Source organism: Glandiceps talaboti, chromosome 17 (assembly GCF_964340395.1).
Source record: "Glandiceps talaboti chromosome 17, keGlaTala1.1, whole genome shotgun sequence".
Classification (NCBI taxonomy): Eukaryota; Metazoa; Hemichordata; class Enteropneusta; family Spengelidae; genus Glandiceps; species Glandiceps talaboti.
The window spans coordinates 4,889,142-4,900,486 of NC_135565.1; the positions used below are offsets into that span (position 1 = coordinate 4,889,142).

The 11,345-nt window shown below is 38.0% G+C and overlaps 1 protein-coding gene across 1 annotated transcript in view; it reads left to right on the top strand.

Moving 5' to 3' along the window:
* LOC144448442 (uncharacterized) overlaps positions 1-6,537 on the top strand; it is a 21,249-nt gene extending 14,712 nt beyond the window's left edge. The window contains exons 5-6 of the mRNA XM_078138693.1: positions 884-1,838; positions 3,678-6,537. Of these exons, the coding sequence (XP_077994819.1) occupies positions 884-1,838; positions 3,678-3,997 (1,275 nt within the window). The 3' untranslated portion in view covers positions 3,998-6,537. The remainder of the gene's footprint in view (positions 1-883; positions 1,839-3,677) is intronic.
* Positions 6,538-11,345: the final 4,808 nt, after the last annotated feature.

Genomic DNA, 11,345 nt, shown 5'->3' on the forward strand with positions numbered 1-11,345 from the left:
TATATATATATATATATATATATATATACATAAAATGAATTATTTTATGTATGATATGTTCTCCAAGGTGATTGAGCACTCTACTTGGCGAAAGAAGAATGAAACTATATATATATATATATATATATATATATATATATATATATATACGGGTTCTTTCTATTAATAATACCGTGAACCATACAGTTCTAACCCAAATATTTCGAAGAGACTCAGCCAAAATATGTTACAAATTAAATAGTAGATACTGAAGACAATAGCTACAGTTATGCATATTAGTGCTCTTGTCCTGGAATGGTGTGAATATTACGTCCAGCCAGCTGTTGAATACTGGTGACTGCTGGTTGATATCTGTCTGTCTGTCTGTCTGTCTGTCTGTCTGTCTGTCTGTCTGTCTGTCTGTCTTTCTACCTGTCTGTCTGCCTGCCTGCCTGTCTGTCTGGCTGACTGGCTGACTGTCTGTCTGGCTGACTGCCTAGCTGGCTTTCTGCCTGTTCAAATATAAGTTTGATGGAGGTTATGTGTTCACTCATGTATGTGTCATTAGCCTGGCCCACTGGATTGCTGGCTGTCCGTCTGTCTGTTTGCTTGCATCATCTGCTTGTTAGCAGGATATTTTAAAATATGGATGCTACAGGTGACACTTTGGAAAAAATACTCATGAGAAAAGAGCGAATTGATTAGACGTTCATAGGTGATGGAGATCTTGTTCCCCATCTGGATTGTAATGAATCTTTTAGACCATCCTGTTTTTGGTTTACAAACATATAATGATGTTGTCAGAGGATCATGCTTTTCATGTGCCTAATAGTTAGATTAAGGTAATTAATTCGCCTTATAATTGCAATTAATAAATAATGACACATATCTGCATATATTTCAGGGATCTTTCCAGCCTGTTGTAACGCGCACATGTACCGAACCAATTGGGTGTCAAGCACATTTAGAAAACACACGAAACAACACATACATCAAACAGGAATTGGTAACAGAAGAAGAACCAAAACCTCTTGATTTGAGCAAAACTGCTAACAGGAGCACGGAAAATAAACAATCCCCCGTTTCAAGCGCATTAACAATTACTCCAAATTTGATGATTAGTAGTCAACATGTGTCGTCTGCTGTGACTGCAACAACAACTCTAACCAAATCAAATCAGTACTTTCCGCCTGTAGTAATTGCAACTCCAAATGCCTCATCTTTGCAAACAATGCCTTCCAGTATGGCGGACATGAGGCATGTTCCTAGTACAGTACCAATGATTCCCAGTGCTATGGGTACAAGATATATTTTACCAACAGTAAAAGTGAATTCAAGTACTGCAAACACTCGGTATGCTGCATCTGCTGTGAGTACAATTCCCAATATCATGGCGGAAACAAATCAATACGTGTTGCCAGTATCAACCGCGACTTCCAAAATGGCGGTAATGAAACAGGAACACACAGCGCCCCCAACACCTTGCCGTTTCAGTAGTCTTGTTGCTGCACAAAACGCGACCCAGGAAAATTGTTTCCCCAAGGGACATGACAATATGAATACTGTAAAAACAACTCAAGTTTACAAAAACACCCATTCATTAATTGCCGAGGTTCAGCATCGGACTGTTCCAAAGACTCAAGAGGCTGCATTCCCCGGACCACTGGTAATAAGTGCATTTCAGGAGCAGAAAGCAGACATGCCTTCCAAAGCTCTATCATGTGAAAAGAGTTCAAGTTCAACACCTCCGGAAGTGCCCGTTTCAAGAGATAGTGTGCCAAGTACTACTATTCCTGTGCAGCCGATAAAACGAAAACGAGGTCGACCACCAAAACCAAAACCTCCAGGTTTTGAGAAAAGTAAGCAATTGAGAGAAGTAAGCGAGAGAGAGAGAGAGAGAGAGAGAGAGAGAGAGAGAGAGAGAGAGAGAGAGAGAGAGACAGACAGACAGACAGACAGACAGACAGACAGACAGAGACAGAGAGACACAAGCAGACAGACAGACATAGACAGAGAGAGACAGAAAGAGACAAACAGACAGACAGCCAGACAGAGACAGAGAGACACAAGCAGAGAGAGAGAGAGACAGACAGACAGACAGACAGACAGACAGACAGACAGGAAGGAAGGCAGACAGACAGACAGACAGACAGACAGACAGACAGACAGATGGGCAAATAAACAGGCAGGCACACTGACAGACACATAAACAGACACCGAAAGAAATATATAGCGAGGGGTAGAGAGAGACAGAGAAAGGTAGACCAAGACAGAGAGACAGGGAGAAGAAAGGTAGAGAGACAAACAGTGACAGAAAGAGTTAGAGACAGACAGTAGCAGAAAGATGATACAAAATAAGAAGACTTAGTGCTTTAGTCTGTGTGTACTATTTGATCATAGGATGGAAATCCATTCAGACATAAACGCATGAAATATCTCACGCATTTACGACTTTGTAATGTGGTTGCTAAGCGTTATAATTAGTCACCTACTCCTGCCCTGTTAGTGATTAACAATAAAGTATGGCAAAATTGAATCACTCAAGGTTAGTTGGCATTTAACATGTGCATACTTTTGTTTTAAGTTTCTAGCCATGAACCCCATTTGATTATGACATCATAGTTGATTAATCAATCCCTCAACAAAGTTTAATTGTCATAATCGGTAAGACGTAGGGGTCAACCAGGGAGGCATGTGAGGTAACAGGTCAAATCGCCATGCCTAATTGATATAGCGTCAATAAAACCTAGTGGCGAGGTCGCACGCCTAGATTGAGGAAGTCCATGTATTTATCTGTTAGAGATATCTCTGGTATTGTGCATTACCGAAGAGCAGGCACGTGGTACAGATAAGCTTTTCAAACAGAATAGTTTGAATACTGGTAAAAGAATATAGTTGCAGCAACTAGCCCTTCCTCCTTATTTGGTCAGTTTAATCTTCAAAACATGGAAGTTTTGGGCTAATCATAAACTCGGAGATGTACAGTACATATTTGAACTATTCCACACAATTGGTATATGGAATCACCCTGTAGTCACAACTTTTCAGTCAGTCTGTTTGCATTGTGTGTGTCTATATGTATGTATGTATGTATGTATGTATGTATGTATGTATGTATGTATGTATGTATGTATGTATGTATGTATGCATGCATGCATGCATGCACGCACGCACGTACGCACGTGTGTGTGTGTGTGTGTGTGTGTGTGTGTGTGTGTGTGTGCGTGCGTACGCACGCACGCAAGTACGTACGTACGTACGTATGTAGGTAGGTAGGTAGGTAGGTAGGTAGGTAGGTAGGTAGGTAGGTAGGTAGGTATGTATGTATGTATGTATGTATGTATGTATGTATGTATGTATGTCTACCTGTCTAAATGCATCACCGACTTCTCAAAAATCAAGCATAATTTGGTACAAGCACTCAAGGGGTTATGGCTACTGCTGAGTAGTGTTTAGGTGATATATGTACAAGGAAACCGGCATGATGAGCATAATCAGTGTACAATCAGTTGACCTATAGTGATAAATGTTTCGATTTTCTCCACCTATTAACTTTCTGATCGTTAATGGCGCCGTTATATGTAGCACATCAGGGTATATACGCCGACCGTTGTTGGAGGTGTTCAGACCAAGCATGGTTTTCAGTACTTCTGTTCGTATTGTCAAATTGTTGATTTTTATTCTCCGCTTTTTTGCAGAGAAGAGAATCCAGCCCATACTTTGGAGATTTCTCCTTGCGAGTCTAGATGACCCTGAAATGTCCAAGGGTGTGGTGTGGGTGAAAAGAGAGGAAGGCCTCTTCAAATTCATATCGAATCATAAGGATATCGTAGCACGGAGATGGGGTCAAATGAAGGGCAACAAGATGGAAATGACGTATTCCAAGATGGCGCGGGCTCTGAGGCATTATGGGAAGAAAGGTATCTTCATGGAGTCCAGAAGGAGGCTTCATTACAAAATAAATCCGAATTACATTCAAAAGTATGCAAACGGCAAGAAAAGTGGGGAGAAAAAATGACACCCTTACGTTATTATGTAGATTATTATATGTATATAAATACAGACAGAGATTGTGGTAAAACCTATTAGAAGAGTTGATTTAATTTTTGTCATCCAACCTCTCAATGGAGAGAATTTGAATTGTACAGATATACGTGTTTGCATTTAAATCCATTTTAGAGAACTAAGTGTAGTTTTTAATGAATTGTTTTGTTTTATTGAAATATTGTCATCTATTTGGTTTGATGTTAGCCCATAGACGTGTTGTTGACTTTCTTATCTAGCAACCCTAATCTTAGTCAGGAATTAAGAGCTTTTTAACACACGAATTGAATTCTGAATTCAGATCACCACCGATGGTTGTGTTATTTATATTCAATTGACGCGTTAATATAACCGTTGACGTCGTATTCGCAAATGACATTTGGCCTAGAAGAATGGAGTTAGATCGTAACTCTTTCGTTAATGAATAAAACAGCTCAATGTGTGTGGGAGTGTGGAGGGTTACCACTGACGCCATACCCTGTTTTTGTTAGCATGATTCACAGAACTTACCCTGCTGGACATGTAGCTAGTAAGGAAATGCTCTTAATTCTTGTTGCAGTTAAGGATGGCCAGCTTAGAAAATCAACGTCAATCTTTGGGCAACTTTGATTTCTGATGAGTGTATTTGTGCGTGTGTGTTTTTGTGTAGTAGTAAGCTTTTGTGTGAAAGAATTTTTAAAACGTCAAAATGAAACTCCTCACCAAGAATAGGAACGTTCAAACGATATAGTTTCCCCTAGTATGTAGTTCATTTTTAACCGGAATTGCAGGGTAGAGCCTCAACATCAACACATTTAACAAAGCTGTGACATCAACAGAGTTATGTGTGACTTCTAAACACAAAACTGTGTTGTTCACGAACTGAGGTGTGATATCACGACCAAAATCACTGACATTAAAACACTTACTTGTGACGTTTACATAAAAAGTTGCGACATGTGACATCTCTGTGGTAAAACTGTGATGGTCTGCAAACAATAGAAGCTGCCATTCTGATCGTAATCCTACAGTAACTGTTGTTATCAGGAGATTTAAATTTAAGCTTCCGATCGCAGTCGGTGGTTTCAGAACTTTGAATTCACAGTAACTGTGAGATATCTCAGTTTGTCTGTAAGTGACAGTTTACACAAAACCACAGGGTGCAGCGAACATGTAATAGATTGCTCACTGTACCTTGTGACAAAACCTGAGACTTAATTTCGTTGTCATGTGATTCTCATCATCCTTACTCTTCTTCTATTTACCATTTTTTTTAAAATCATGATAACAGATGGAAGTCGAAATAATATCTAGAATACAATCAAAATTTCAAATTGCTTAAAATAGTCACCCTCTTTATGATTCAAATTTGGGGAGTTTTGTAATTAAAATATATTTTATTTGTTTATTGCAAGCAATATAATGTTGTTTGATGTTACACTATGAGCCGCAAATCCCAAAAAGTTGTATTGTTTACAGATTTGATATTGTATACAGGTATGTCATGCTTCGCTAACTTTCAAACTAAACGTGATTGATTGATTGATTGATTGATTGATTGATTGATTGATTGATTGATTGATTGATTGATTGATTGATTGATTCATTCATTCATTCATTCATTCATTCATTTGAAGCTAAGAGATACAAACAAGTGTGTTTATAATCATTTAACAGTTTATCGTAGATGACTGTCAGTGAACACAGTGCCACGGCCAAACAAATTATGATCAGGTGAATAAATAATCACCTATTATAATTCTTATTAGAGTTGCTCTCTACTCGCGTGACTAAGCAAATACACCGAATGTTTCTACCAACAACATTACAGACACAGCAGATAAGAGTCACATCCATCATTCCACTATGTACAAAATTGATAAGCATCATAGACCCACATCATAGATGTTACCACAGCCCTGTGCCAAAATATGTGAAAACTCGGAAATAATTCATGTTTATAGCTTTAAGTAATTAAACACTGACAGTTTTATCCTAGATCGATTACTTTATATAATCTGTACAACCATAAACACATTCATTGCAATAATGTTATTTAACACACCTAGGGCACTGACATTTATTTGTAGTGGATAGGTCGCTACTGGGGTCAACTCTTATCCGGGCGGTGGCTGATAAGATTAGAAGGGTGCCCCTGGTGTGCCAAGGTGACTGTACGCGTGCTTATTTGCCCGGGAGTCAAACCACAGGGGTGTCATTTTGATAAGCTCGTTTACTGTGTGTCTTGCTTAGTTTATTTTATGTTATTATTTGTCCGTATGAACTCAGTTCTCAGCCAAATGTTAACTTATCTCATATTTCTGTACCTGGTCTGTTTTGCTTTCAACTTCAACTTCACCTTGTAATTGTACTAACTTTCCATGATTTGAGCCGTTTATGCATTTTGCATTTGCATTTGCATTTGAGTGACGAACACATTCCGCATATTATTAAATGACACGATTTTCTGATGCAATGAGTAACTTGTTATATGTGTTGATACCCATTACCACGATCAGCAGTGACCCCTGACCTGCATGCCTTTAAATAACTTCAGCACTAAGTAGAACCATAATAGTAAGATATATTATCGTTTCAGGTTCTACATGTCTGTCTTTTGCAGAATGTGCTTTAATGACAGAGAAGTGTCTCTGTAATAACTTTGCCAGACAAAAAAAAAATAACCATACATCACAACACGGTTTGCACACTGCATGTACAACAATATACTACGCACGAGTTGGGTTGACGTGCCTAAACAAACAGACACATGCAATAATTGTATTAAAATTTATACATCGCGTTCAAGTTTACAAGAGACAGACAGGGCTAACAGAGGATTATAAACAACTTAAATTCTTCTGCTGTAAAGAAATAATACATTATTGTGTCTATATGTTCACTAGCTGTCAATTGGTACTCCCCTTTTCGGCATGTCCAAGCAGTAATATTTCAACGAAAACTCACATTTGTAAAGATTTTTTGATCGATTTATGAGCTACCGTGTGGTTGTACACGAATATATGGCCTGATGACGTAATCTCTGCTCTATCGAGTTTTATATGACATGTTTTACCTTAAATGGTGAAGAAAATAAGGCCTTGATGACATTACATAAAATATAATATTATCGGTCAAGCCCCTGTCATGTTAACCTCTGAACTTTTACGTGCACTTTCATGGACGTCTGACCATAAACAACGTACAACAAGACTGGAAAGAAGAGTAAACAGATCAATCAAATCTGACTTGCTTACACACTTGTGTTTTTTTTTCAAATCCACAAATACAGATAACCTTAGGCAGGCAAATGCAGACACATGTACAGGTATTCACTAAAAGATATTTAAACTCATAAAATACACTTTACACATATACAAGGCATAACAACATAAATACCTACTGAAGCTCCCTCACCCCCACCCCCAACCTCCCCCCCCCCCCTAAAAAAAAGAGAAAGTGTATTACGGTCGAGACATTTTGTCTACTATTTATGGCAGTTTCTGTTCTTTTTATTTAGTACTTTAGAGGAAGTGTGAATGTAGGGCAGATGTCATTTGCATGTGCATGATTGGCTCTACAGTAGCTCTGGATATATACGCTGCAGGGTTCCGACTCGTCGTCTCCCCTGTTGTCTTCGATCACTGAAGTATAGAGGGTTACAGTCTGGATGTCAACGTGGTTTCCAACTAAACCAATGTGAGTGGAGGTATAAATGGTAACGATACTGTATAGGAACTAGACTAGGATGGTTATTTTTGTGTTTTCCCCCCGGAACTTATACTCTCGAGCTCCGGGCTTCGCAATCACACGTGAACGAATGGTTAGCCCAATGTGATGGATGAGGGCGCACATTACAAGGATATTCCAGTACAGTTTAATATGCAGTAGATATATCGGTACATACAAAACAACCCTTTTAGCGATGCGAAGCTCCGAGGACTGTGAGATTGTAATGCGAACTAATAAGGATGCCATATGAAATTGTGAAGTTAACTAAGGTTGACTACAATTTGAGATTATCTAGCCATCTCGCTGTGTATGTCTATATGTGTGTTCTCTCTCTCTCTCTCTCTCTCTCTCTCTCTCTCTCTCTCTCTCTCTCTCCAGTCATTCATCCATCCATCCATTCATCCACCTATCTCTGTTTATATCCACCTATCTTATATATCAGTACCCACTGTATATATTGTTTCCCAGTCAAACTCGTTACACAAAACAGTATCGTCTATATTGACACAAAGGTGCACGAGTGGTATCGTTCCTTAGCGTAGAGGGCGTTGTCCACGTCAATTCGTGACACGATTACTGAGAGTTGTCGACAATTTCTTTGATCAGATCAAACATTTAAATTGTATCGTAAAGGTGAACGAACTCGGTATGTTTTTTACATATTGCTCATTTTATCACTCACGTAACATTCTACATAACCACATAAAAAAATTCGTTAACTGAGTATTTTTTTTGCAAAATTCCTTTATTATTTTTACTTAATGTTAGTGCTACTACTTTTTTGTAGTTTACAAATACCAATAATTAATCTTAAAACAGACATACATTTGTTTATGCTCCTTAGGAGCTCTACTTATAATGGATTCTTGTTACCTTCATGGTAAAGTTTTCCAATGTCAACTCTCTTCCTTCAGCCCCTAATTACCCCACTGGCCAACCCCAACGGTTGCAGATGAATGGTCTCCTGATATCTGTATTTTTAATAGTCACAACCATTTCTTGGCGAAATTATGAAAACCTTTTGTGACATACTGAATGTTCAAAACATTCGCAAAATCTCTGAGGAAAATGCTGTAATACGTTTTACTGTGTGACAGTTCATATTGATTCGGATCGGTGACGTAGATATATAATTTAAATGTTGCATTTCAAAAGAAATTTCCCCAGTAATACAGAATAAATTGTGTGTGATACAACTCACGAAAAAAAAAACGATGCGTTTGCTTTAATTGAAGCTAAGGAAATACTTCATGCAGTGACAAAACTAGGTAAAATTAATATAACTGACACAAAAACAACGAGTGTATGTGATGATGTAGGTTCAGGTGACGTGTTCGTCAGTTGGTTTATATCAGTGGAAGTTATAGGGCTGTGTAAACCAATAAGAAACTGCATATACCACACTTCAATAGCAAGATTGCATTTTTTGGTACATTTAGTCTAAATATTTAAACGGCCAATGTTTTTCTTAGTATCAAACACCCGATGAAAGTCGCGTAAAATGTCCTTTGCCGTGTTCATTTGATGTCTGTATGGTGGCATGTGTAGTTCATTTCACTTAGACAAAATGTAGCAACAAACTATACTCATTCAACCTTAAAGTGTAGCATGTCCTGTTTGTTGTTGGCTGAATGGTTGTATCAAACAGAAAAGCTGCACGATATTGTGAAATTCGCTGTAAACGTATGTGAAATGCAAAAACAAGGCTAGTGTATGTAGGAGTTATCATCTTGAATTCTTGAAGATTCCAAGTATCGGATTCCAGTCTTCTCACTCTGACTTTGAAGCTAGAAAGAAAAGAAAAAAATGCATTGTGATGAGGGAGGAGGGAGATAAGAAAGGAGTAGAGAGAGAGGCGCCCTCAATGAAAACAAAAGTTGAAACATTGAATATTTATAATTTAGTTCTGTACATTTTCTAAGTTCAATATGGGTGAAGACCAGGCCTAAGAGAACTGTTTGGTTCCGGTTACTGAACTTCAACTAGTTTTTCTAATCTTTTGTTTATATAAGCGAGAAAAAATAATAAAATCGCGAAAATTGTAAAAAAAAAAAAAAAAAAAAAAAAAAATTAAAAATTGTGAAATTTGTGAAGTCTCACGAGAAATAGTGGATGCGGAAATAATATTCCGCCCCCTGACATTTGAGCCACGTGGAATAAATAAACAATTTACATCATTACAGGCTTATGATATTCGGTGAAATGAAATGAAACGAAAACAAAACAAAAGAAAATGAGGCAATTGTAATTTCAAATGGTGGGGTATTTGTACCTACCTCACCTGCACGATTATTGTCTTCGGTTACCTAATTTCATTTTGTTTCGTTTCGTTTCGTTTCGTTTCGTTGCGTTTCGTTTCGTTTCGTTTCGTTTCGTTTCGTTTCGCCGAATAGTATAAGCCATCATTTACCACATAGTGTAACATTCACGCTTTCGAGAGTTTGTTTTGTGGGTAGTTGTTTGGTTCCTCCAATTCCAATGCTGATAAAGCATTTACACAGATATACACAGATATTGAACCCGAGGTCGAAACGTCTGTTATATTTTTTTTCAGGGACTGTATTGTTACCATATTACCTCATTGTAACAAAAATACATTTTTCTTAAAACTTGTTTCTCATTGAAAAGTTTATTCCAATAGCCGACAAAGTTTACAGTAAACTAACCAACACGTATGACAGTAACATATATGTTAAAATGGGTGGATGTGAGGTTGGGGGTTGGATGGAGACTTGCATTCCATTCCATCATTTGATAAGAAGTTTTATGGCCTCGTTGCTGTTTTTACCAAAGCGTGTAATACAAGTCCCTGCTGTTATGTTCCAACATGCTGAGCCAAGTATTATTAATCCAATTCATTTTTTTAGTTTCCCTGTTTGTAACATATTCCGCCCGTCTACGCTCTGATGTCGGCAGTTATATATGCTACAAGTGGTGGGGATGGGGGTAGGGTGCGGGTGGGGAATGGGATGGGGTGTGTGAATATTTGAATTGGTGTTCAACTTACCCTTTTTCCAATACTGAAGACACGAGTATATAATATCAGCACTATTGCGGATTGAAAATCGTTGCATAAAATCATCTTCATTCATTTGACAAAGAGTAGCACCATCAACATTGAATTCCAAGACAGTCGCACTGAATGTGTCTTCTATCGATAAATCTCTCGTTCTCAATTGCATCCATAATGCCACTTGTTCGATATTCCACATTTCGGGATCTTCAGAGTAAACAGAAACCAGATTTAAACCAAATGACTTCCGTAAGGGCAAAGTCGTTAGATATTCGTTCCTAATCAGTATTGTTGAACATATGCGATTAGTTGTGTTTGAAATATGTACACAATAGAATTGAATTTGATGAGTGCATTTTTAGGATATAGCCTAATTACTGAAATGCTTTCATTATGCAAATGTCTTATTAAAACTAAAAGCTACATCATCAATCAGTAGTTATACTTGAAGTATGTATCAAATTAGAAAACAAAGTCATGTGTTTGGCCTTCTAGACAGAAGATGCCAACGCGCGCGTGCACATTCCAATGACACTAGCCCCATCTACACGTAGGTCGTCCTACCTGAGGCAGTCCCAAGTCCTACCTGGGGTAGGAT